Source organism: Pagrus major, chromosome 6 (genome assembly GCF_040436345.1).
Source record: "Pagrus major chromosome 6, Pma_NU_1.0".
NCBI classification, from domain to species: Eukaryota; Metazoa; Chordata; class Actinopteri; order Spariformes; family Sparidae; genus Pagrus; species Pagrus major.
In genome coordinates this window covers 8,572,731-8,599,009 of record NC_133220.1, presented here as the reverse complement: position 1 = coordinate 8,599,009, position 26,279 = coordinate 8,572,731, and the positions used below count along the sequence as shown (strand labels likewise).

The window sequence follows — 26,279 nt, the reverse complement described above, 5'->3', positions numbered from 1 at the left end:
TGTTGTCCAGAAGATTTATTAAAACACATTGAACAAATACACAGAATACAAATAAAAAGATGACAATTCACTTTTTCATTCAATTGCTATACAGCACAAATATCAGAACCATAACACTGCTTGGAGCTCATTGTCTGTAAATGCTAGATACACTACCGCCTCCCCCAAAGTGAACCGTCATATCAAACGCTTCACATGCTGTGCATTCACTGCAACAAAGGTGCCTTTTATCAGGGTCTTTTGGTAGCTTTTGAAGCCATGTTAATAAGCATGTACATACATTGTTAACATATTTATAATATTAGACTGAAGCCTTTTTTTTCTAACAGACATTACATTCATACTGACTTCAGTTTGATTGCATTTCATTGGAGTACTGTGTTTTTGACGTCATCTCGTGGTCGTCACTCCAGAGGGAAAAGGACATGATTTTGCACACTGCAGTTCTATGGCAACACCATCCAGCAGACATTCATCTTTTTTTTTTTCAGTTTGATACATAAATCTGTGTGAGATGGACTTATCTCTGAAAAATCTTTCAAGTATATTTACATGTTTCTGAGGTTCTATCTGTCGAGCAACCTAATACATGTCATGGTCAAGTAATTGATGGCCTGAACGGAAACACGATGAACAAAACAGCACTGATTAACACTGACGAAGAAGAGCGCGGAAAAAAGATGATGCACTTCAAGGTTTTCGTTGGATGTTTTTGAATTTTTGTTTGGAAGTTAAAGCGAGTCGTCTGAGAAATGATGGGGCGAGGAGGCTGCAGTAAGAAAATACACTCACCAACTCTGTACACCGCCTCTTCAGTTTAGATTAGTCCAATCACGATCGGCATCCCAACAATGTCAAATAAGTGCTGTGGCAATGTCAATTAATAATAATACAAACAGGTAATGCCACTGGTCTTTGGAAAAAAAAAAAAAAAAAAAAGAAACATGTCAATAACAATTTGCACTTTGAATCCAAACATTCGAGCAATGCCTTCATAGAAAAGGAAATATAGTACGCTTGAATTTATAAAAGATTGTTTTTACTCAGTGGACAGTCACTTTAGCACATAATAGTAGGAGAGGGAATGGACGAGATATGTAGCTATACCATGCTAACGTGTCCTCACACCAGGTAAAGCAATAGGCAGCAAGATACACTCTTGAAAGAACCAAAACAAAACTGGAAGTGAAGACATTATCTAATGTAATGTAATGCTGTGCAACATTGGTCCTTATAGAAGCTGATACACAGAGAGAATCCCCTCAAATGTAGGTTTAGGTTTTAGTCTTCACCTCAGTGGAGGAAAAATACACTGCATCAAAGAACAAATCATACTGGATCATCTTCTTTAATGGCACCAAAGTGACCAAATACGTCTTATTTTTATCTTAACGTAAAGAGAAGCAAACAAAAGCGCAATTTTTTTGCGACAAATACTAGACTTAAGGTGACGTTGCGCCAAAAGCACACATGTTCTTATTCAGTTCTAACAATGACAGGGAACTGGGGAAAGTCCCGAAGAGGAAAAAAAAAAAGCCACACTCCACTCAGGGCCGTGTTCTCAGTTAGGCCTGAACATTAAAGCCCTGTCTGTGGATGTAGACCAGATGAGTTCCTGTTTATAGTGCAGTCCCACTGGTCGTGGCCCCAGGGTTAAGCTCTACAGCCACTACTAACATTCAAATATAATAAGAATCACAAATATCGTACCATACACAGAAATACTCAGTCTTCTCTGAAATGTGTTAAAAATCATTTTTGCCAGCTTTTTCTTCTCTGCGTGATCTTCATGTTTCGACGCCAAAGCCAGGCCTCTGATTTCATCCATGTTTGTATACATATTTTTCACTATGATTAGACCTATGTGAGGTAAAATAAACAGCAGTCTCTGAGTATGTACAGTACAAGAAGCCAACCCCTCACAGGATACTGGTACTGCAGTAAACTGTATCTGCAGGCTTGGCAGAGATTACTTTCTCCAAATTACCAGCGGGTGGCAGTCTTTAGAGGATTCAGACAGACTGTGTCCAGCTACTGCATACATGAGAATAGTTTTTGATGCTTTTCAAATCAATAATTTATCCACTGGTTACTACGTGAATGACAAAACACATATTCATTTTAAAGTAACAATATCGGCCCTCAGGAAAACAGCCTCCTATCAAACTATGACTGAAGACTCGACTCCTTCCTTCACAGGAAACAAGCTCCAGCGTGGGCACAGTCACAGTGTACAGAGAATAGGCAGATGGGTAAAAGCAACAGGGGGCACGCAGAATGAAAAAGTCGAGGCTGGCACGAAGAAAAAAACACACATTCCAAGATTAGAACGAGCCCCAATCAAGAGCATCAGAAACTCAGTCATGCCGACTTGCTTGAGTTCCTCCTCGTAGTGCAGGGCAAAAAACAAAATATCCTCTGTCAGAAAAGCTGCTTCCTTTTTCCCTCCTCGTCCTCAGCTCTCCAGCACAGGTTAACAAAAGCAAATACCTATTGAAATACTTCTATAGAATCCTTGAAAGATTAAAAGTGCAATCGTTAAGATAGATACATCTGCATTAATCAAAAAGTTAATCGCCTTATCCGGAGACAGAGAGCTCGATTTTTGTAGATTTGAAGTCAGGAGAAAAGAGGAGGATGTGGCGGAAGGAGATGGGCAGCTGTCATCCATACAGAATCCATCCCTGGGAGTTTCTGACCTCAGGTCAGTGTTACAGAGCTGGTCTAGTCCTCAATGCAGATGACATCACTAGGTTTGCCCGACTTGAGGTCAGGCGTAGCCACGTCTCTCAAGGAGTCAAGTGACTTCTTGTCCAGATGGCTTGTAGGGGGTGGAGGGCCGTTAGTGGACACTGAGGAGGAAGAGAGTTCAGATGTTTCAGTTTTTGCTGTTAGGGTGAGAATTATGGGCTATAAAATGAATTGATGTGGTAGTTTTCAAACAGAACAAGCACAGTAGCTTCATCAAAACTGGAAGTGAGCATAATCAAACCCTCACAGTGTGTGCAACTAAAGCAGACAGGTCAAAGTTGGATTAGGACGTCAGTGATGGATGTTTACAACAAAGTGTAATAACTTTAATTTCTTTGTTTTCTCCTCCAAATTAGTCTGGCACCCCTTCAAAACATGTCTGACTGTCTGAATGCTCATGATCTTTACCCTATCTGACTTATTTGAAGGTGTGATACAGATGTGAAAACAGTCAGACAGTGTTTTACATGTTCCAGATCTCAGCAGCTAACTTGGTGAATGCAGTCTCACTATTACAAATAGAAATGATAGAAATGTAATAAAACATAATTATAATTTCATTTCATTGCACCTCACATCAATGTAATTTAGCAACCATTCACAAAAGTTAACAAAGGGGCCTCATCCATTACATAAAATGGCAAAAAATTTCCAGAAATGTCTTCTAAATATTATAAAAAGATCTAATTTGCAGTCTGTTAATCTGGTTAATATTGAAACATCTTTAGACATTTGCCTATAAAATACCAAAATGGTTCCTTCTCATCCACTTTTTTCTTAAACCTCGCCCTTCGTTTACATATTTTAGCATGTAAATGATTCATACTTACCATAAGCGTTGGAGTTGGTACAGTAGATCGCCTTTCCTTCGGAAAGGATTAAGTTGGAGTCATTGTAGCCATGTCCTGGCTGCCAGCTGAGGTGATCTACTGGACCAATTCCAAATATTTAGGTGAGTATAAATCATTTGCACACCAAAACATGCAAATATAGGACCCGGGTTTAAAAATACAGGAATTCCTCTTTAATTTCAGTTAATTCAATAGCATAATCTAAGTTGCATGAACAACCTCCAGTCCCAGATGAGTTATGTCACCTATGATACAACATCCCGCTGTAGCTGTTGGTCCTTACCGCTGACGTAGGGTCCCAGAGGCATCTGACTGTAGTTGACCATCGGCTGTCCACCCGGTCCTCTAAACCCTCCGCCAAAGCTGCTGCTGTACATCTGAGAGCAGCCAAACCCACCCTGACTAAAAGGCTGAGAAACAAACACAAGACAGGAGTTATAAAGACGTAACATAGATAGAATAATAACGAGAGAGTGATGCTGTTTATGATGTCTTCTGCACAACATTTGGCAGGTTTTTAGTAGCTCTGCAGGGAACTAAAGTAAGCAGATAAAACAAAAAAAAAACAAAGGGGAAGTCAAATTGTGGGCTGTTTCCTTGGTTACAACAAAAAGACCAAAAAACATTCAGAGCGCATGACCAATCTGCTGCTTGGCTGAAATGGTCTGTTGTATAACAGAATAAAAAACACACACATTCAACTGTGGTAAACAGGTGCAGGAGAGATGAAAGTAATGAGACAGAATACAGCCTTTGTTAAATCCTCCGGGACTGAAACATGGAGCTCAGTGGTGAAAGTAAACAACTTAAGGGAGAGGCTTTTTTTCCCCATTACACCAGGGGAAACTCCTCCATGGGGGATAGGAAGTCTGAGTCTCCACAGGTTTTTGAAGGAATAATGTGGCTGCTGAGTCGTGACTACAGAGTACTTCAAAGTTTTTGGGCCACAGGAATTTATTTCTTACATTTTTTCAGCCGACTGCACATTTTAGTGAGCCTTATTTCCTCTGCTTCCAATGCATAATTCAAGCCAAGTCTGAACTATTAACTCCTGCTGTGACCTCCGGGAGAAGGTTAGGCTGGTGCAGTGTGCTTCCACAGGGTTTTTCATCTGAGTTCACTTTTATTTGTTACAGTCAAAAAAATACTGAAATGTTACATTTAATGCAAAGTTTTTCTATAATGTTGAGTCAGTGTGCGTGAGTTAAATAACCAGAGGTGTGATGTATTACAGGAGATGGGAAAAGAATTTCTCCTTAAATTTATATGTATTAATAAAGTTATTAGTTAGTTAGTATTTGTTACGTATTTATGTTTAGTTCACGTATACGTTTGCATTAATGTAATTTATTCACACTGACTCAAGAATGATAGAAAGACTTATGTAATGAAATTAAATGGAAAATGTACATGTAATTAAAATACTTAAAGTCAAGTCTTTATTGTAAATCACTTCTTAACTCATTTTTATACAAAAGCATTCTCTCAACTCTTATTTTATGACTGTTTTATATTGTTTTATTTCACTTATGTAACTATTTTTAAGCTGTTTGTGTCATTGTTCATCTTCTATTTTTATTTTGTCCTTTGAAAGACTTTGTAACTTAGTTTTGTAAGGTGTTATATAAATAATATTCCATCTTATAATGCTATCTCAAAACAAACGAGTCCTCGGTATCTCACGCCTTATTAAACCTCAAATTCAAGGACTTTTCATGGACTTTTCAGGCCTAATTTCCTCAAATTCAAGGACCCAACAAGGCAAAGTATGAGACCCAGATCAAGGTTGATTACTGTTACAACACAGTGATGGCAGATAAATGCAGCAGACAGACATATTGGGAAGTGGCCTATTAAGTTTAGCTAAGAAAAAGACAAAACAAAAGAACTTAAATGTCTCTTCTTGCATAAAAATATAAACTGATGCACGCTTTTCACAAACTTCAAGGATTCCAAGGACCCATGAGAGCTCTACTCCTCTTATTAAGGAAATCAAACAGAAGTGGCTTATATTTGACTGTATTTGCACAAATGAATGAATGACTTGTTAAAGAGAGTTTTTCTGAATTCACTCTGACCTTCTCGACCACAGCAGCCCATCTCACCTGCTGTGGTGGAGGCTCGCTCCCTCGGCTGGTGAGGCGACTCAGGATGCTCCTCTCAGACATCTGCAGACGGGCCGACACCGGCGGGATCCTGGACAGCATGTTGGGCAGTCGTGTGACATCTGCTTTCATGTCACTCAGAAGTTCCTCGAGCTGGTTCAGCACTGTAAGAGCATGACACACAAACACACACACGTTAGCAGAAAAATGGGCTTGATTTTTATTAACACTAATATAATGCTTGCACATGTAGCATCGTTTAGTGAGGAAAAGATCAATGAGAAAAGGAGCTTGAAAATGATTTTAAAACATCACACTTCAAAAAGAGCGTGGGTAACCTTGAATCATTCAATAAAGCAATTTAATTGCGTGATCCAGGGCCTGAAATTAACAGGTGCCCTGAAGTAAATAACATTTTTCATTGACAGATGAATCAATAAGGTTCACAGAGAACAACATTTGGAGCAATAACATTTTAACAAATCATTTTCATGCAGTCTTGGGGCTTGGCTTTTCCCCAAACTTTCATCCTACTCATTACTGTCAGCATGTTGAGACAGAAAACGAAGCCACTGTGTCAAACAGGATCCACCTGTTAGGTGCTTTCATGTCATGGTTGTGGGTTTTAGTTGGTTATTTCCTGTTTTATTTTGTAGTTACGTCCTCTTGTGTCTAGTTGTCACTTTCTATTTCCTGCTGTTCCCAGTGTTCTGCTTCCCTCCCGTGTTCCCAGCCTGATTTCCCCCCACAGCTGTCTCACATTAGCCTTGTTAGCCCTGTCCTGTCCCCAGTGTCTCTCCACCTGCACCTCATCCCCTCATTAGTATAGTTTGTATTTAAGCCCGTGTTGTTCCCTCACTCTTTGTTGGTTCATCTGTATTTGTCCACACGTCTCCTGTGCTCCTTGTGTTCCTATGTTGTTCCCAGTTTTTTGTATTTCTTTTATCTGCCTTTTTGTTGCTTGTTGTTTTACTGTTCGCACTTTTGGACTTTTCTTGTTACAGTTACACAGAAACAACCCAAATACAAGACACATAGGCGGGCTTTAATGAGCTGAATGTCCAGAATCCAAAGGTGCGAACAATAAAAAGGCAGGCAAAGGAAGATACCATAGCAATACAAAAACTGAGGACAAACCACAAAACCACAGGGAACAAATCAGGAACTCAGGAAACACACAAGAACTGGGAACCAAACACAGGAGATGTGTGGAGGAAAACACACGAACCAATAAAGAGTGAAGGAACAACGCAAGCTAAACTAACGAGGGGATGAGGTGCAGGCGGAGAGACACTGGAAACAGGACAGTGCTAACGAGGCTGATGTGAGAAAGGTGTAGGGGGGAGGATCAGAACACCAGGAACACAGGTGAGCAGGAGGCAGACAGTGACAACAAGACATAAGAGAATAAAACTACAAAATAAAACCAGAAATAACACACAAAACACAACCATGACACTTCATGCACTTCATTTACTGTCTGGAAGGGTGGATGAACCTGATCCCAATTTAAATTATCTTGTTTTAAGGAAATATTATAATTAAGTGAGTGAGGCAGGTCAGCTGTGATAAAAAGATAACAGTTATCTATCTAATGGATTATATTCTAATGGTGCAGCAGATGAAACGGCACCAGTAAAATATGTTTTCTGAATACAGTCAAAGTAACATTTGGTTAATTCTGTAGAGAAATTAAACTTAATTTTTTTTTGCACCACCCTCTTTCATGAATGTTTCATGAACAACCGGATTTTACACACACACACACGCACACACACAGCACAGATGGCCTGTGGGCTGACAAATGTCTCATGAAAAATGTATGTCAGTAATTCTGCCCTGTAAAAGTCATTTGTGCAGGATTATTTTTCCGACTTCACCAGCACTCGGAAGGTGATGCAAAAATTCTGACAATAGCGACTGTGGCTATTTTTGTAGCTGGACCGCAGACCTTTGTGCAGCACGGCATTGGCGGGCTTGTTCCCGGCCAGAGATTCTTTGGACAGGTGCTGGTGGGACTCCGCCAGACATTCCACCTCAGTGAAGCGAGTGTTTAGAGCCATGGCCGGGTGACTGGGGTCCTGGGTCATATTCAGGTACGCTGCCCTCCTCAACTGCTCCTCAATCACCAGAGCCTGCTCCAACAGCTACAGAGAGACAGAGAGAGGGAGGGGAAAAAGAGAGTGACAGGCACAGGGAGATACAAATTGAGAGACAGTTTGTTTCAGTTTTGCATCCAGACATAACAAATCCTTTAATCCTTATTTAGTTAAAAAACACTCAGATTGCCTTGAAGCGGCGAGCCAGGAACTTGTTCTTCATCTCTAGGTAGTTGCCCTTATGCATCTCCGTTTTGAAGGGCTCATTCAGAATAGCATAGCGTGGGTCATTCTGAATGTCTTGCCAGCGAGCATAGCCATGTCTGAGATAGATTCCCAGTCAAGGAAAAACAAATGTGAGCACAGAACCTCATAAAATTCTTCAAATAAAAACCGGAGACAGGTTTGCGTAGTTTTATATCACTCCTCACAGTTTGTAAATATCAGTCCTTCGACTGCAGCTCCCGCCGGTCGTGAGTAGTTAAATTACTTTTCCAGAGCTTCTCGCTCCATCTGGGAAAAAGGATACGTTACGATGCCAGCCAACAGCCAGTAGTCATGGCGACGGTGCCAGATGTCATGCATCTTTCCAGAAGACAGCGCCGCTCGCTCTTCAGTTTGCCACAGGGTGTGCAGCTCTGATGGGGGAAAGTACGAGTTCAAAACAGTTTTTTTACAAAAATGTAAAAGTAATATTGAAGATGTGAGAGCACATAAAACTCACAAACAAGTTTCATGACAAAACAAATCAACTTCATAACGGCACCAGAAATAAACAACCATTAACAAGACACAAGTTGAAAGAAATGTAGGTCTACAAGCACTAGAGCTGCAACAATTAATCTGATGTGCTGTTAACTATTAAATTACTTGCTAACTGTATCGAAAATCAATTAATAAAGTGGGTTTTTTTTGTTTTATTGGACAGTACAGCTGAAGAGTAACAGGAAAGGGGGATGACATGCAGCAAAGGTCAGACTTGAACATCGTTGTGACAAGGACACAGCCTCTGTACATGGAGCACACAATCTATCAACTGAGCTACTGGGGTGAGTCAGGTCGGAGTGATTTTTGAAAGATAAAAAAACAAAAAACATTTTATTCCAGCTTCTTAAATGTCACTATTTTCTGGTTTCTTTACTCGTCTATGACAGTCTATCTTTGAAAAACAAGACTTTTCAGGACGCCATCGTGACCTAACAGCACCCTTTTTTTTACGAGATGTTATTTGGTGTTACTTTTTTCCAGTTGTCTGTGAGCTGACGACTTTAAAACAGTTTTATTTGAATGTAGACCTTCCAAGCACTGAGACAGAAAATATAACCATTTCATGCTGCCCTGACAAGTTGTTTCATTATTCACAGTGTATTCATTCGTCTCCAGATAACACCACAACAGTCATGTTTCCCTGCTGCTTCTCTCTTTCTTCGTTCGAATCTACAAATTAAGACTGAGCGTCACAATATTACAAAGCAATATTATGGAAATGAGTCAGCGGCATTTAATTGCATATTTCTTCACAATGTGAGTGTTTTAGTCGTCTTTTAGACCACTGACAAATGCGTCCTGCTGACAAGTATAATACAGTGGGACTAAATAAGCACACTGCAGCCATCTAGTGTGTCTTTAATGGATTCATAACATAATGTGCATTCAGATTTGGGTTGCATATAAAAACTATGAAACTTCTACTCACTTTCGACAATATATATACTTTCCAACAGCCATATTTCATTCCTCTAACACGTGTGAAGTATTTTGCTGTGAGTCACAGTTCTACTTTGGTTAATTCTGGCTGATTGAGGTTAAAAAAGTCACTCTTATTCTTACCTGTAAAACCTCCATCAGCGATATTAAACATGAACTTGGCTTTGTATCCATTTTTGTCCTCCTTCCTGCTCTCATCCATCTCATCCAAAGTGTCTTTGTCTCCATTCAGTCGACCCTCTAACGCATCCTCGCTCTTCATGTCATCTGCAACAGCAACATATATTGTGTGAATTGAATATCTATATAATGGACTCCAGTTATTGTAGCTTTGTCACTGCATGTGCTGTATACCTGGCTTGTTTTCCTTGTCTTCAGTTTTTGCCTGAGGAGAATCAGTATCTCCTTTTTCTGAGGACTTCTCTGTTTCTTTGCAGGGCTCCACTGTTGATCACAAAAAAGGACCCAATTTAAAACAGTACAACCTTGCAGAGAAATCAAATTTGCAGCACGAGGTTCATACATCACTCACTTTTAGGTGAGGTTTGACTAGATGACAGCTCTGTCTGTTTCAAAGCGGACTCTTTTGGGTTGGCAGATGGTTCTGTCTTTGTGGAAGGTGACTCGGTTCTGTCCCTCTCATCTCCTGTTTTCTCCTCTGAGCTGGCCTTGCTCTCCTCACTGTCAGCTGCCTTCTCAGGTACAGATGCTGGCTCCGCACTGGAGGTCTGCCGAGGGAATAACAGACAGGGCAATCGGAGGAGAAAGAAGAAAGTTGATAGAGGGCAGAGAGACAAGTTAAAAGGTGTCTAAGTTTGACAGAAGTGTCTTCTGAGGATGATGCGATGAGTGCGGTTAAAGTGTGATGAACCACGAGAAGATGGACAAGAAGATAAAGGAGAGTAGAATGAAAGTGATGGATCGTGGAAGAATAAAAGGACTCACTTCCTGCTCTGTCAGTTTCTTGTTATCTTGCTCTGTGGTCTCCTTGTCCTCAGCGGTGCCCAAGAGAGACTCAGTCTTCTCTACAATTTAGAAAACAACAACAACTCAAAAACTTTTTTTTTTCTAAGCACGAACTTCACCTTTCAGTCAGGGGGAAAAACAAAACTTGATCAGCGCAGACACTTTTGTTTTGACCTGGAGGGATGGGAGTGCCGGGCTGTGTAGCGACAGGGCTGGCTGGCACCGGGGTGTTGGGATCAGAAGATAAACTCTCAGTCAGCTTCTTCAGCTCCATGCCGATAGGAATCAGATCTGGAGAACTCAGCTTTCCATTTACATGCTCGAACTCTTGCACCTACAAAAAAAAAAAGAGAGTTGTTCGACTGTAATAAAATGAAAATCCGACTCTGTCACGATGGCTTACTTTCCTCAAATAAGGGATTAGGTAGAGCTCCAGTGTAAAATGCATGCGGCATACTGAACCAGCAGTTTAGTTAAAATGTACCCGTATCAGGTTGCACCGGCTTCAATTCAAACTTAGCCTAGTTATAATGTGAATTTTTCAATTTTCTAAATGTATTTGTCAGGGGCCATTTACAGGATATATAGTGAGGAAGGTGAGCCATTAGTCAAGGTTTCCTTACTTTCCTACATGCCTGCATTTACAACGGAAAGGATTCATAGTCGCTGAGCCCCCTAAAATGTTTTGGGTTGAGACCAATTATGCTAACGTTACAGTTTGTGATGCTACTGACTTCCTGTTTTTAATTGGACTGCGCTGCGAGTATTCTTAGCAACCAATATACACATTTCTGACATTTTAATGGTGCAACCAGATTCAGTAAATCATTTTTTTAAGGTTACTAAGAACTTAAAAGGACTTAATGCTCCAAAAAACACTTCCCACTTCTCTTTCTTTACCCAGGCGTATACATGACAAACAAAGCTAACAAAACATATACATTTGTGGTGTCGATGATGTGTATACCCACAGAGCCCCCTCTTCATCTTGTCTGCATTTGCCTCTGCCTGAACAGTTTGACCTACTTTCTCTAATCTCACAGTGCTCCAGCTGAACACTTGGTATTCTGCTTTAAAAGATGTCTCTGGATGGACAACCAGTACCTTTTTCCTGACAAGGGACATGACCCCGATCCTGGTGAGAACATGCTGACGAGACAGTCCCTCTCGTGGGACTCCGTCGGCGAAGGTCTCTGCTCCGTCCGCCCCCGGCTCACATAGATGTCTCATGAACAGAGACACATATGCCCTAATGAAAAAATAAAACACTTTACAGGACATGTGACGAGAGTTATTCCTCTGAGGATACCAGCACCGTATTTTAACTAGCACTAGAAGCACTTGTACTATTAGTAGAGGACTTTGAAAGTATATAAATGTAAATATTGATGTTTTTCCTTTTGTTTTATGTGTAAAATGAAGAAGTATTGTTACAGTAGTTATTGGTGTATGATATATATCTTGTAATCACAATCAGAGAAATAAAAACTAGTAGCTGAGGCAGAAGTAGTTGTAGAAAGAGAAATAACTGATTGTTGTACTGTAGTATTAGTAATTGTAATAGTAAGAGAAGTAATTGTAGTAGAGGTGGCATGATAGTAACTAAACTAATATTTTAATGTAGCAGTCATAGTACTAGTCATATTATTGACATTATAGTCATATTAAAAGCAAGAAAATAGCACGAACACAGTCTTAAGAGAAATGGTAGTAATAGAAGACAATAAAAAATACGTAAAAAGTATAAATCCAGCTTTAGTAGCAATGACAGCTGCAGCAGAGGTAGTATCAGTACTTGTCGGCAGTAACTGAGTGCAGTTGCTTTACTTTAGAAATAAAAACACAAGTCACAGTCTGAATATTTATATATGTAATAAATGACTCTGGTGCATTCGGAGGAGAAGTAACCCTGAAAATTGTGAGCCGTGAATAAATAGCCCAGAGCTAGCAGCCCTTGACAAATTGCACTTAGTTTGATGAAAAACCACACCACTTATCCCAGTTTAAATATAAAACAATATTAGGAGAATTACCTGAACTCGCGCTCGCTCTTCCCTCTCAGGTCCCGAACCAGCCAATGGGAGTTGAAGGCGTCCTGAGGTGGCATGCCCCAGCGCATGATGGCATTGAGGAAGGCTTTCCTCTGGCGAGCGTTGAAACCCAGGACCTTGTGATGAGAAGACAACGCTTTAGACAGGAAATAAACGTAAGTGAAAGAGAAGATTTTAAACCACCACATTCTGCATGCAATCAGGGAGACTTTATTCACTCATAAATGAATTTTAGCAGAAATACAGAACATGAAGCAGCTTGCTGTCTGTTTTATTCTGTGACCCTGACCATGAATTTATTCTAACTCTGTCCTCGCTGGCTCCGTTCCACAGAGTGGTGAGCAAGGGCACCGGATCAGCTGCAGGATCAGTTGATCAGATGCTTGCTGACATGTTGGACTTAAAGATAAACTCTTTTGGGTTCATTATGGTCCCGCTCTTTTCCCAAAACTTTCTTCTAATGAGCAAAATTTACAGAGTAGAATGATCCCCTTGATAACTTAAGTTATGCTGCAAAAATACTTTTACCAGTCGCTCCAAACAGTGTTTATACAGACGAGGGGACAAATTAAAGGCAGAACCTGAATAGAAGAGTGGAGAAACGTATTACATGCAAATGCTTCTGTGCACCAGAGCTCACTGATTATGAACGAGTATGAAAATGATGTGAATTTATAGTCACCAGCTCTTAACCCAGTTGAAAACCAGTGGAGGATTTTGGACCAAGATGTGTAAACACCATCTCCGTAAGACCAAATGATTGTCTTTGATGCTATATGTCCTTTTGTTATGTCTGTCTATGTTCGTTTTCCTTTCCCTCTGCTTAACTCAGGTCTCTCTTGCAAAATAGATCCTAACTCCAATAAAGTTACCTGATTTAATAAAGGCCGTATATCTTCTGGTGGTATTATGGTGTTCCACTGACTTGGCACGGACCATTTAAGCTGTTCATGGTGTAACAAGACACGTAATGTTAGTTTTTCCTTTAAGGACGGACCTACAGTACAAACTGTAATTCATACCTCAATGCTGCCCCCGACTCGCGCCAGTAAGGGCGGCAGAGGTTTGTCTTTCTCACTCTTCAGCTGCCGGCGAGAATGTCTGCGTCCACCTACAGAAAACATGAAGACAAATGCAGTGTCAGAAGGGCGTCCTTACAATGTCTGAGCATAGATACAGTTAGCAGAGAGAAATACAACAATTCTTTTTATATCTTTATCTATAATCTATCTTGGGAGTTGGGGGCTGATTAGTTTCTGTCAGTCAAAGTGACTATTGAGGAAACAGTCATGCGATGTGCAACTGGGGGACATGAACAGTTAGACTCTGTGAAGTTCTTTCAGATGACAGTAAGACTTGGCCTTTAGCAGATGCCCTTTTCAAGAGCGATAATGAAGAAGTGCAGTGGAGAAAGTACATCTCTAAGATGTCCAACTTTACAAGAAACCAGTGCAAAAGACACAGGACAGTACCATTACAGCAAAGTATGATACAGCACAAAATAGTCGAAGAGAAAGGAGACTGTGATTGTTGCACAGTTTTCTTTTAAAGTTTAAATATGGGGATAGAAATGTGTCTTATTTGAGAATAAAATGACGTTATATTTCTCTGCCAGGCAAAAATACTAATAAGAAAATACTCATGTAAATACATGCAACCACTGGTCTACCTAAAGAGCTCAATAGTTATGTAATAATGTAGTAATAATATGTTGTTTTTATCTTTTACCTTCTGGTCTCTCCTCGAAATCTTCGTCCTCGTCTTCGGACCCCACCGAGTACTCCGATTGATTGTCTGAAAGATCATCCTGCCATTCTGAGCCACACATCAAAGAGAAACAGTACATTGCATTCGCTTCTGTTGGTGGCCACCTGATGGCGCCATGGCACTGCAGATTACTACAGACCACTACAGCAGGGCATGCACAGATTGTAGCACTTCTGTCCTCTGGAAGAGAGGTGAGGGTTGACTACTCTGCCAGGCAATCACTTTAAACTTAGAGTGTACTCTAAGCCGTGATGGGCTGGGAAATCTTTACACTTCCACAGTCAACTGCTGTTGAACTGTGGCAGTCAGGGCCTCTGAGCCACTCGGAAAAGTACAGCTATAGGATATATATCTCTAGCAACTGCAACAGAAACTGTTGAACTGTTGAGAAGAAGTGCTTCAAAACCCACTGAGACGACTATATAAATGCACGAGATACAAGAGAGCTTTAGGCCAGTGTAACACACTCTGAGGCAGATTTAATGGAGGTCAACGGCTCTTGTTGAGACTTACAACCTAAGAGGATTTAATAAACATGGTGATTAATTTCTGCGCCGTTCTTGCCTGATCCGATACACCCAAATTATTCTGTGCTGAGATAATGTCACCTTGTTAGCTCACTAATGAAGCCGAGCACGTGAAGCTCGGGCAGCAGCTTGAGCAGCGCTTCTGTTGTTAGGGTTGTTAGCTACATGTCGGAGTCAATCACCATGTTTATGTTGCAACAGGAGCTGCTGACCTGCACTAAAGCCAGCAGAGAGGGTGTGACGCTGGCCTATACAGTTATTATCATGAGCTAAATACAGAAACGTGTCAGCTATTTCATCATAATGCCACTCACACACAACAAACTGGCCATTCATTATTTAGATTCAGCAAAGATGTGTCATGAGTTTGGTGATCTCCAGCCCCTCAACCAACCAGCCTCCTGAGCCAAGACGTTCCCAGGACCCCGTCTACTCTCTGGTAACCCTGCCAGCCACTACGCTTCTCTGCACACTCTGGAGCTTAATGACCTCAAGTGACCCCTCTCCTCACGGAGCCGTCTTCACCTGCTTCAACGGGCTGCCCCTCAACTGCACTATCATCCCTCTGATTGTTGAATAAATCACCTTATAACCTTAACCTGTAAGTCCTGATTGTCCTGTTTGGCTTTCTTAAATGGTAACTCCACCAATTTTACACATTAAAGTGTGTTTACGGGTCTTGAGGACTGACACTGCATATGTGGAAAAAGTAGTATAAATAAAGCCTTCTGTGTCTCCAGAGGAAGCTGCACTCAGATAAGCTTTAATCTGATAAATTGTCTCCAGCTCCCAGTCCGAACATATTGCACCTTTTTAACCAGAAAGGAAAAATCTTCATTTATTGATTTTCACGACTGAATATACTTAATAAACACAATTTCATACTGTTTTACTTTGCTTATATTTGTAGGACCCTTCTAAGTAGCCACCTTTCTAGCTTCAGACCTAATGCTTCCTGTGGACAGCTTGTTTATTCAATTTACGGAAAATCAAATAAATATTTGATATACATGTTTATTTGATAAATACATGTAATATTTGATTTTTATTATTGCCTTGTTATGATTATAAATGTTGTCTGAGTTTGAATTTCATCTCAACTCCAACTACAAAATGCACCTTTAACCTCTAACAGTGCTATAGGAGTGCAATGCTCGACCAGTGGACTGCTTTTCAAAACCTGGTGCCTACATTACCCACAATGCAGCCACTGAGTGACATCACTGGAGGCAATTTATCAGATCACCAAGACCTGTAAACACACTTTAATGTATACAGTTGGTGAAGTTGCCCTTTAAGCAGAACAAATACAGTGTTAATCTTTAGCCTGAGCAGTGATTGCTGAGCTAATGTGTGTTTTCATAATGGGCAACAGCTCCCACAATGCCACTCACAACATTTAGTATTGACTGTCTTGCAAACTGCTGGAAAATCATTTGGAGAAGACAAGAAACAGATCTATTCAATAAAGCCCAAACAGAGCCCTGCTGAGCGCTTTATTTTAGAAAATAATGCCTCTTTCTTCTTAGAAATATGCTTTCGACTCGCCTGCCACCTGACCACGAGCCAGCGGGTGAGCCGTTGGCTAACAAGCCAAAAAAACTCTCCTCTCATTCTGCGTCCCCTGTGCTCTGGTGTATCTCTTCTCAGATTTTACTATGAGCAGGAAAACAAAATTCTGGCACCGATATGTAAAAATTAAAAGTGGTAAAAATAGAACGTGGCTGTTGCTTCCAAGATGCAGCCAATAAGTAACTTTCCACGATAATATTAAAGGTTAATACTTTAGGAAAGTGAGCGTCCTGTTGAAAGCGTAGACACTGGAAAGAGCCTACCTTGGTCCTCCTGGGTCGTGTCGTTGTAGTTGACCTGCTTTCGGATGCGTTTGCCTTTGCCGAGGTTGCGGGCCAGATCCTCCTGCTGCTGCTCGTAGTGGTGGCGGAGGAGTTTTTCCCAGTAGTCCGGATCCACGTTCTCCTCCTGCTTGATGATCTCCCGCTCCACCTCCTCCTGCACGCGGGAATAGTCGATACAAATACTTTGATTAATGTTTGAGCATGAACACACTATACATCCGTGACAAATCTTTCTGAAATGGTATCAAACTCATGGTATTTTACATATCTGTGACTATGCTGATACAAGAGATGCACCGATTTCTGAGCTGAACATTGGTATCTGCCTATCAGCAAATAAGATTGCGTTCAATAGCAGTGGCCGATGTTTTTCTGCTGTATTGCATCAACTTTTGTGCTGGCACATTCATGAGCCTGGCTGGTGACCTCCGATTGAGCACAAGCTGTATAGAAGGCTGAAAAGGCTTCGCAGCAGTTGCTTCTCAAATGTGAAACAAGGTCATACTGAAGGCTGTTTTATAAATTTGTAAAAATCAGATTTCTACTCTTTCAAAGATAGGGTAGTGAAGGGCCGAATGACCTTAAAACGGTTGCTTCTTATAATGAGGATTTCTTTGTTTCCCCGGCACAAAAGGGGGAATAAACAACAACAAATAAATAATAAACAACAACAAAAACTCATCAGTATCAGCATTGACCCTGAATTTCACAACTGAAACAACTGCTCGTCTCTCAGTGTACAGTGTGCCTCCGTGTCTCTCCTTACTTTGCACCTTTTGTGTCAATATTTTATCGTATAATTATGTTGCAATGTACCAAAACCAAGTTACAAGGCCCAGATTCCTGGTGGACCAGCTGTGAATTTAAAAGTACCCTGTGAACACTTCTTTCAACACCCAGCTTTACACACCACGTGTCGATCCCCAAGGCCCAACAAAAATGTTTAAAGCATTTTCTACATCATTAAACATTTAGCGATCTCTGTATTTGAAAGCTTTTTTTTGAAAGTTTGCCTGATGCTCGTCGCTTTATTTGTCTACCGATGCTGTTTAAAATAATCCTGGCCCTCTAAAGTCAGCACAAATTTGAAGCCACGCAGAGAGGCGCTCGGCGTATATGTGCATCCGGTAAAAACAGGCATGAAAAACAATGCAAGGAACTTCGAAGCTAAACGTAACACTATCAGGCAAAACCACCAGTTATGCAGCAGAATCTGCAAAAAGCTGAATAACCATCTAATGAGAGCTCTTCTCTGAGGTCTCCATTTGTGCTGACCCCACTCATCCACAGTCCGTGGGCTGCAGAACATCTTTATTGCATTCTCACCTCTCCGTCCTCTTCCTTCACCACATACTGAGCCACCTTGAAGGAGCTCAGGTACTCGTTCATGTTCTGAATCTCGGTGTCTTCGGTGGCGTCCTGGCTGCGGTCCAGCAGCTTGGAGATGGCGTCGTCATCGTAGTGAATCACATTGCCCTCTTCGCCATCTTTGTTGTCGCCTGTCGATGGGAAGCTCCTAGTCAACGTCTTTCTGGAGCAGCCGTGGATTTGACCTTAAAAGGAAAAACTTATGAGTGACTAGACAGCACATATTTATATGAATACACCGATTTTTTGTCGTTTTGTCTCGTTTTTTAAACCCTTTGGAGCCTTTTCTGAGATCGGCAGCCTCTACTCGTCTCCACGCTGAGTTTTACCTTGTGAGTCGCTGACTTTTGTGGAAATATGGATCTGCAGGAGTATTTTTAAGGCACGACATGAGAATGCTTTTAAAGAAACGGTTACCGATACTCCCACCTATTCCTGCACAAACAGAGCAAGAGGAAACACCATCTCTGCATTTCAAAGTCGCAGGATAAATGGAAACTTTTTATGGAGAAACACTAGAAAATAACAAAACCGCCAACTGTGTCATAAGTTCTCATTTTTAAGTACAAAAAACCTTCCTCTAAGCGAGAGTAAAGTCTGCTGCAGAAACGTACCCATGGTTCGTGCTGCCTCCATTTCATCCTTGAAAAGCTCCTCAGTGCCAAACTTGAGGATGTCGTCCAGTTCTTGTTTGGACATGGAGCCAGTTTTGGAGCCCAGGCCGGGCCGCACCACCAGGTGGGTCAGCATCATCTTCCTCTTCGCCACCTGAGTGATTCGCTCCTCCACTGAGCCACGCGTCACGAAGCGGTAGATCATCACCTTCCTGTTTTGGCCTATACGATGGGCTCTGCTGAACGCCTGGGGGGATGGAAAGGTGGGACAGAAACAGGGGGTGACATGAGATTTTACCAAAGATCCGCTGGTTTAAAAGCTACAACAAAAGCACGCAAAGTAGAAGAAGCATCTGTACTTGGATGTCATTGTGAGGATTCCAGTCCGAGTCGTAGATGATGACAGTGTCTGCACTCGCCAGGTTGATGCCGAGACCTCCGGCTCGAGTTGAAAGCAGGAAGCAGAACTGCTGAGCGCCCGGTGCTGCGACAAAAAGCAAAGCAGAGAGTCGGTCAGTTTGTGTGTGAGAGTAAAAGCTATGTAGAAGGAAACATGCATCGATACAAACTCACACAGACAGATTCTGGATCGACAAACTCACCGTTGAAGCGGTCGATGGCCTCCTGCCTCAGGCCTCCAGTAATCCCTCCATCGATACGTTCATATTTATAACCCTCGAACTCCAGAAAATCCTCCAGCAGATCCAACATCTTTGTCATCTGTGAAAGAAAAGACAAGTTTATACAGCTAGGATCAAACCAAATGGACTCGCTCAAACTAAGAGAAGTCAGAGTTTTCACTTTAAAATGGTCTTTGATCAAGTGTCTCACATTTGAGCTGACTACCACCAACAACTGACGCTGGCACTGGAGTGGCAACAAATATGGATGACTGGTTTTTCAGTGCTTCACGGCCACCGATCAATGAAAGCGATGGCTTCAAGCCGAGACGCAATATCCATTCGAGTGTTACCTGAGAGAAAATGAGAACTCTGTGTCCTTCATCTTTGAGTTTCTTCAGCATTTTCTGAAGCAGCGTCAGTTTTCCTGAGGACTTCACCAGTAGGTTGCCATCGTATGAGCCGTTGGGTAACACAGGAGCTTCCTGCAGAGGCAAGAATCAAATCCAGACGTCAGCTGGAGAATTATATGGACACGTGGTGAGTATAATTAGTGGTTTGAAGCCACAGGACTACAAATGCTATAATTTGTGGCATACAGGTGTGGTGCCATCTCCCCACATGCACTCTTTCCATGCCATCATCATTGGATTTCATCATTTTCGACTCAACATTGAGATCAAATATTTTAATCTAAATTGCTGGCTCACCACAGCAGCCACGGGGAACAGGTAGGGATGGTTGCAGCACTTCTTCAGGTCCATCATAATGTTGAGCAGAGACACTTGGTTCCCTCCACCTTTGGAGTTCAGAGCCTCAAAGTTTCGCGTCAAAATAAACTTGTAATATTTCCTGCAGGACAAAAGATCATGAGTCAGATTGAGGAGCCAGGAGGGGAGATGAAAGTGAAAACCACAATCAGTTACTTCCACTCTTCAAAAACTTCGCCTGCCACTTTTGGCTAAAAAAACTCTTTGAAACTTGATCTTGTGATTAAAGGCCTTGAATAATTAATTCACACCATAATTTATCATATCAGTGCAGGCGATATTCCAACAGCGAGGTGGAGATTATGAGGCAGTGTCAACCGAAATGACGTTGCATTGAGACTTTAAAGCAACAAAATGTTACTTGCTGGAGAAAGATAGTGGATTGCTGAGTCTTATCCCCAGGCCTTCAGATATTGACGCTTGGGGTCAGTATTTGACAACTTAACTTTTACTCTATAGTGTTGAGTAAGTTATATGATTGTTTGGGCATTTATAACCTGTTTTATCGCTGCATAATTTAGAAACTCTACTTTATGAAGAGTAACTTAAGAAGAGCCTCCATTTTTGAACACTATACAGAATGTTTTAAGGCCCCGACACAGCAGACTGCCTGTCGGGTTTCGTCAGGGCAGTCAGTGATTGTTCGGGGCTCTAGCTGATGCGGTGTGTCCCGCTGGACGGCCCTTGTTCGGAGGCTTTTTGGCTGATTCAGTATGTAGAATTGGTTTTGGCTCGTAGGTGATAGAAATCACTCTGATTGGCTGTTCAGGCAAGGGGATCAGTGCAGAAAAGAGAAACAGAAAAAGAAAGGGAAAGTCCCTTGAGTCTGTCGCTTTAGATTCCATGATTTCACCCATTTAGTGCAGTTTATCCTTATTTTTCTCCTCCTCCTCTTCGCCAGCGACATTTGCAACTTTTTATTAGACATGTTCTCAACTAGAAGAGGCGTGGTGTCAGGTATTTTCTTTATTTAGGTATTAAGGTACTGTATTTCCTTTCACGCTGGTGCAGAACGTACCAACTTGTTGGCCGCCGGCTGTAGTCTTTGTGGTGTGTTCAAGTGCAGCTTTTTGGCTGAGATAAAGGAGACGTGTCTCTCTGTTGCAGCTAGTTTGATGTCATTTACTTTGTACTTTGTACATTTACATGTACTTTGATGTCAGTCTGGTGTGTAGGGGCCTTTAGACAGCAGTCGTACACAGTCTAAACTCCTACTTCTTCCCTTTTTTTCTAAACCCAGGTGCTTACTTCTGCATGGGGCTGAGCTCCACTCTGACAATCAACTCTGTCTTTGCAGGCATGTTCTTGAACACATCAGCTTTCAGCCTTCTGAGCATGTGAGGGCCGAGCAGGTCGTGGAGCTTCTTGATCTGGTCCTCCTTCGAAATGTCAGCAAACTCCTCCAGGAAGCCTTCCAGGTTACTGCACAGATCGCAGGTCATGAAATACAGTTTTAAACTGATATTTGATACAAACGATGCATCCAAACAGCACAAGCTCTATCCATTTATCAGTCTGAGGAGGGACCTATTTGATGCACCGGCTAGCAGATAGTGGTAAGACAGAGAAACATAGAAAGGAAGGACTTACTTGAAGCGCTCTGGGGTGAGGAAGTTAAGCAGGTGGAACAGCTCTTCCAGGTTGTTCTGAAGAGGAGTCCCAGTGAGCAGCAGCTTGTAGTAGATCTTATACCCGTTGAGAATCCTGAAAAACTGCACATTGAACAAGATATATGACACACATGCCTCCGAAAAGAATGCAATGACGCATGTAAAACTTCCTGAATGTGACGCTGTGATCATACCTTCAAAGTCACTCATTTTATTTCATGGATAAGTTCATGCACAAACATTTCCTCCTCATATCGCTCTGTGTTCCTGCTCCTTTCCTGTTTTGTTGTGTGTTGTGTCCCTGCTTCTGGAACAATCTGCCGTCAGTGCCAGAAATGCCGTCTTACCTTTGATTGGTTGTTCTTCAGTCTGTGGGCCTCGTCGACCACCAGGCAGGCCCACGTGATGGAGCCAAGGATGGCTTGATCTATAGTGATCAGCTCGTAGGACGTCAGCAGCACGTGGAACTTGATAGGAGTGTCTTTCTGCGAGTGGACGGAAGGAGGAACGTCAACAAAATATATCTTTCCCTTCACCTTCGCCTCGTCACCTTACTAGAGATAGGTAATAAAATCGTATCAACTCCCGTCCCGACACCTTGCGTACCTTCATGCGAAACACCTTGCGTCCTGATTTCACTGCGCTGTCCTCAAAGGTGAACTCGTTCTCCCTGATGATCGCCCGGCTGTCTTTGTCTCCAGTGTATGTCACCACGTAGAAGTCTGGAGCCCACATCTCAAACTCCCTCTCCCAGTTGATGATAGTGGAGAGGGGAGCACTAACCAAGAAGGGACCCTTAGAGTGACCCTGAGAGAGGAGGAAAGACTCATCAGCTGTCACATTACAGGAAGAAGATGCAGACTGCTGGTCTGGTCTCAGAGATGATGTTATGCAATATGGCCAGGGGACATTCCTCCACTCTCACCTCCTTGTAGAGCGAGTAGAGAAACACTATCGTCTGCACCGTCTTCCCGAGGCCCATCTCGTCAGCCAGGATGGTGTCTGTGCCCTGAGCCCAGGAGAACCTCAACCAGTTCAGGCCTTCCAGCTGGTACGGGTGCAGTGTTCCCCCGGTGGCGTTAATGTACCACGGCTGGTGCTCAAACTTGATGGTTGGCTGGTGAAACGAGTAAATTACATGTGCTTATCGTGCAAAATCTGATAGTTAGTGGCTTTAAACTGAAATAATAATGCAGCGTTGTACTTTCATAAAATAAAATCATGACTCAGACGACTGTTTGGACTTCTGTGACCAAAAACATCTAAATTTCCAAACTTACATCTATGATGGGAGCATCAGGAGGGACCTCCCTCTTTGGATGGTCATCTTTGAGCTTCTTTCCTTTCCTCACCACCAGAGGGCGTTGGTCCTCCCCGAGTATTTGTTCCCTGGCAAGTAATTGCAGCAGTATGATGAGCCAAACAGCTCGAACAGGGGCATCACAGATAGAGGGCAGGGCAGAGGGGAAACAGCAGCATTGGCCTTGTTTATCTTTTTAGTGCTCCAGATTCATTCTAGTCATCCTCACCATCATTTCCATAATATTAACAACAGCTGTGGCTCAGAGTAACCTGCTGTAAACCAACCTGTGGTCCCAGTAGGAAGCTTTGTGACTGTCATATTCTGGGACGTCAAAGTCATCCACCTCCCAGGTGCACTGGTCGTAGGGCATGTCTCTCCACTTGATCAGGTAATGCACATCGCCATCCTTATCAAAACTGGGGAGAATAAACATAAACAAAACACATATTACTAATAAAACCAGATGAAAGTCAGGTATTGTTCTTTCTGTAATTATATCTGCTAAAACATGGTCGATGATTGTCGATGATTGTCGATGATTTTAAAGGGACAGTTCACCCCAAAATCAAAAATAGTTCATTTTCCTCTGTAGTGCTTTCATTTATTCATCAAGATTATTTTGATAAGCAGTAGAGATGTCTGCCATCTCATGTACTGTACATTAAGAAACTAGATGGCACTCAGCTTAGGGTTCCCAAAAACTACATGTGAAAAACTCAACAGTCAGACATCATGAACTCAAGACAATCCACAGACCTTGTTGTGAGCGCTTTCATGTTGGAACTATTTTCTTTTTTACCAAACTACAACCGTCAACCGAATCACCGCACAGAAAGGAACGTGCATCTACTCATAGACAAGAGGCTGATGATGGGTGTAAACATTAATGGTGCCCTCCACTACTTTATGAAGAGTAACTTAAGAAGAGCCTTTTGAACAGTATACAGCATGTTTTAAGGCCCTGACATATCAGGCTGACGGCAAGCTGTCGGGCATTGTCAGGGTCATTTTGGTTTCGCCCAATTCAGCATGTAGAATCGGCCGCGGCTCATCGGTGGGAGAAATCACTCTGATTGGCTGTCCGGGTAAACCAATCAGTGCGTGAGAAGGGAAACGTAAAAAGGAAGGGAAAGTCCTTTGAGTCTGTCACTACAGTATCCATAATTTCACCCATATTTCGCCCCTTGTGATCTGTAACATTTTATGAGACATAACCTCAAGGAGCGACCATATTAGCAAGAGTGGTATCAAAAAAATGACGCTTAACCATAGCAGTGGTTTGTATATCAGCAGAGAGGTATTTCCTTTCAAGCAGGGGCAGAACATAAGAGCTTGTTGGCTGCCAGCTGTAGTCTTTTTGGTGCGTTCAAGTGCAGCTTTTTGGCTGAGACACATGTGACATGAGGCGACACTAGCTCTTTGACGTCAGTTTGGTGTGTCAGGGCCTGTATACTGGAGAGAAGGTAGACATCTCTGTGGCCAATATCTCTTACATCACACCAAAACAACAAAAAAAGGTAAGAGAACTATATGTATTTATGATTTTGAGGTGAACACCCAGCATCTCCCATATTCTGAAATATGCAGTGCTGTGAACAATAATCTCCACTTATAAAGTGATATTACAGAAGAAGATGTCAGCAACCATACACCAAAATGAGTGCTAGCTTAATATCACGAATTTCCAGTCTGTAAAACGACTCAGTGTCTGCGCCCTCATATAAGATGTAAGACTTTGTGTAAGTGTGAGCAGCCACCTGTGGTTGAGTATCCGGTGGATAACCATCCACTCTGGTTTAATGCCGTAGCGGTAGAAGCGCTCCTCCATCACAGCGTACTGGGGGTCTTTGCTCTTCCTCTTCTCGCTGTTGAGCTCCTCCTCCCCGGAGCCGTAGTCGTACGGCGGCGGCTCGTCCATGTCGTTCTTACGCTGGTAGTTCCGATACATGACGGTGTGATACAGCTCCAACTGCACGACCACGGAAAAGTCAGAACAATCAATGCTGCGAAGTTTCATTCAGCACCACCTCTGTCAAAGAGCTTCCCTTTGACAAGGCTGCAACATATAATCCATCAGAGGTATTGAGACTAATTTGATTAACTACTTCAAGTTAATGAAGGGAAGACTGATACAAAATAAATTAAGAACGCTTTCGTGTTTGCTTCTAACCAAGCAATCGTTAAGACGTTCAATTGAACACTAAATTAAGTGTCAGCTAGGTTTGAGTGCTCTGAATTGCTTAGTCATTGTGTTTGGATGATTTGACTCGTGAAACAATGTGTCTTCATATACACATGCGTCTTTAACACCGAAGGAACAGACATTATCACTTTGGATACAACTGCATTTGGAGATGCTCCGGTGAAAACTCTCTTGGCTCGTCATGTGTGTTCTGCAGCCAGAGAGAGCAGAAATGTTAATTAGAGACTGGACCTACTTCTGGTAACTCACCTGCAGCTCGCTGACCCAGGAGCAGTGCCAGTACGAAAGGCCAGCCCACTTCACGAAGAACTCCCTCTCCGGGTGGCCCTTGAGCGGAGGCTTGGTCAGCGGATCACTTGGCTTGCCGTCAGGGCCTGCAGGCAGTTCAGCCGGTAACGGAGGCTCTCCCCATGTCCAGTGGAGAATCTTTTGGACCTTACCTTTGAGGGGAGGACACTAAGAAAAAAAAAAAGGAAAAGAGAGGTGCTGTGATTAGGACTGCAACTAACGGTTATTGTCATGAGATAGTCTTGGGACTGAACTGTGAGCTCACCATGCAGCGAGGACACAACCACTCCCCGTTGGGTATCTCGGGGAGAGGCGGGTTGAGGCAGTGGATGTGGTAGGAAGATGGACAGGTGTCACAACACAGCAGCTCTCCTCCGTCTTTACACACTCTGCAGAACTCCATGTGGTCGTCCTCTTCCTCGCCCGGTGCCTCTTCCTCCTCCTCCTCCTCATCCTTGGCCTCCCACTGGATGCCCTCTTTCTCCTGAGGGACAGAGGCGGCAGGGAGTTAAATACTGCTGATTTAAATTCACCCATCATGCTGTTTGTAAAACAGAAACCCAAGTTTTTTTTGTCTTTTTACAGAGACAGCCACACTAACATATTGGGAGACAAAAGGATGCGTGATCACAGCTTTGTTGTGTGTTAGTTAGTTATCAACTCTGCACAGTACATTTGTGAAAAGCATGAACCTTTCAAACACTGACCAAAACTGGCTTTCGCATATGCACTGTTAATAACCAGATAGTCCAGAGTGAAAAAGGAACAGGACATTTAGTCCAGCAAAATCTGAGATCAGTGTTTCCCAATTTGGGAATAGGGA

At 42.3% G+C, this 26,279-nt stretch overlaps 1 protein-coding gene across 1 annotated transcript in view; it reads right to left on the bottom strand.

Annotated features, from left to right (window-relative positions):
- Positions 1 to 26,279, bottom strand: part of chd5 (chromodomain helicase DNA binding protein 5) — a 48,006-nt gene continuing 21,727 nt past the window's right edge. The window contains exons 9-40 of the mRNA XM_073468409.1: positions 25,722 to 25,940; positions 25,418 to 25,624; positions 24,723 to 24,934; positions 23,250 to 23,381; positions 22,943 to 23,051; positions 22,588 to 22,779; positions 22,269 to 22,469; positions 22,010 to 22,147; positions 21,643 to 21,764; positions 21,301 to 21,474; positions 19,993 to 20,134; positions 19,636 to 19,767; positions 19,265 to 19,382; positions 19,022 to 19,146; positions 18,663 to 18,909; positions 18,007 to 18,179; positions 16,660 to 16,834; positions 14,259 to 14,345; positions 13,553 to 13,641; positions 12,513 to 12,646; positions 11,584 to 11,728; positions 10,654 to 10,813; positions 10,459 to 10,538; positions 10,046 to 10,241; positions 9,868 to 9,957; positions 9,637 to 9,780; positions 8,336 to 8,444; positions 7,997 to 8,129; positions 7,659 to 7,854; positions 5,708 to 5,871; positions 3,886 to 4,012; positions 1 to 2,852 (exon numbers count right to left, since the gene is read on the bottom strand). Coding sequence (XP_073324510.1) covers positions 2,725 to 2,852; positions 3,886 to 4,012; positions 5,708 to 5,871; positions 7,659 to 7,854; positions 7,997 to 8,129; positions 8,336 to 8,444; positions 9,637 to 9,780; positions 9,868 to 9,957; positions 10,046 to 10,241; positions 10,459 to 10,538; positions 10,654 to 10,813; positions 11,584 to 11,728; positions 12,513 to 12,646; positions 13,553 to 13,641; positions 14,259 to 14,345; positions 16,660 to 16,834; positions 18,007 to 18,179; positions 18,663 to 18,909; positions 19,022 to 19,146; positions 19,265 to 19,382; positions 19,636 to 19,767; positions 19,993 to 20,134; positions 21,301 to 21,474; positions 21,643 to 21,764; positions 22,010 to 22,147; positions 22,269 to 22,469; positions 22,588 to 22,779; positions 22,943 to 23,051; positions 23,250 to 23,381; positions 24,723 to 24,934; positions 25,418 to 25,624; positions 25,722 to 25,940 — 4,800 coding nt within the window. The 3' untranslated portion in view covers positions 1 to 2,724. The remainder of the gene's footprint in view (positions 2,853 to 3,885; positions 4,013 to 5,707; positions 5,872 to 7,658; positions 7,855 to 7,996; positions 8,130 to 8,335; positions 8,445 to 9,636; positions 9,781 to 9,867; positions 9,958 to 10,045; positions 10,242 to 10,458; positions 10,539 to 10,653; positions 10,814 to 11,583; positions 11,729 to 12,512; positions 12,647 to 13,552; positions 13,642 to 14,258; positions 14,346 to 16,659; positions 16,835 to 18,006; positions 18,180 to 18,662; positions 18,910 to 19,021; positions 19,147 to 19,264; positions 19,383 to 19,635; positions 19,768 to 19,992; positions 20,135 to 21,300; positions 21,475 to 21,642; positions 21,765 to 22,009; positions 22,148 to 22,268; positions 22,470 to 22,587; positions 22,780 to 22,942; positions 23,052 to 23,249; positions 23,382 to 24,722; positions 24,935 to 25,417; positions 25,625 to 25,721; positions 25,941 to 26,279) is intronic.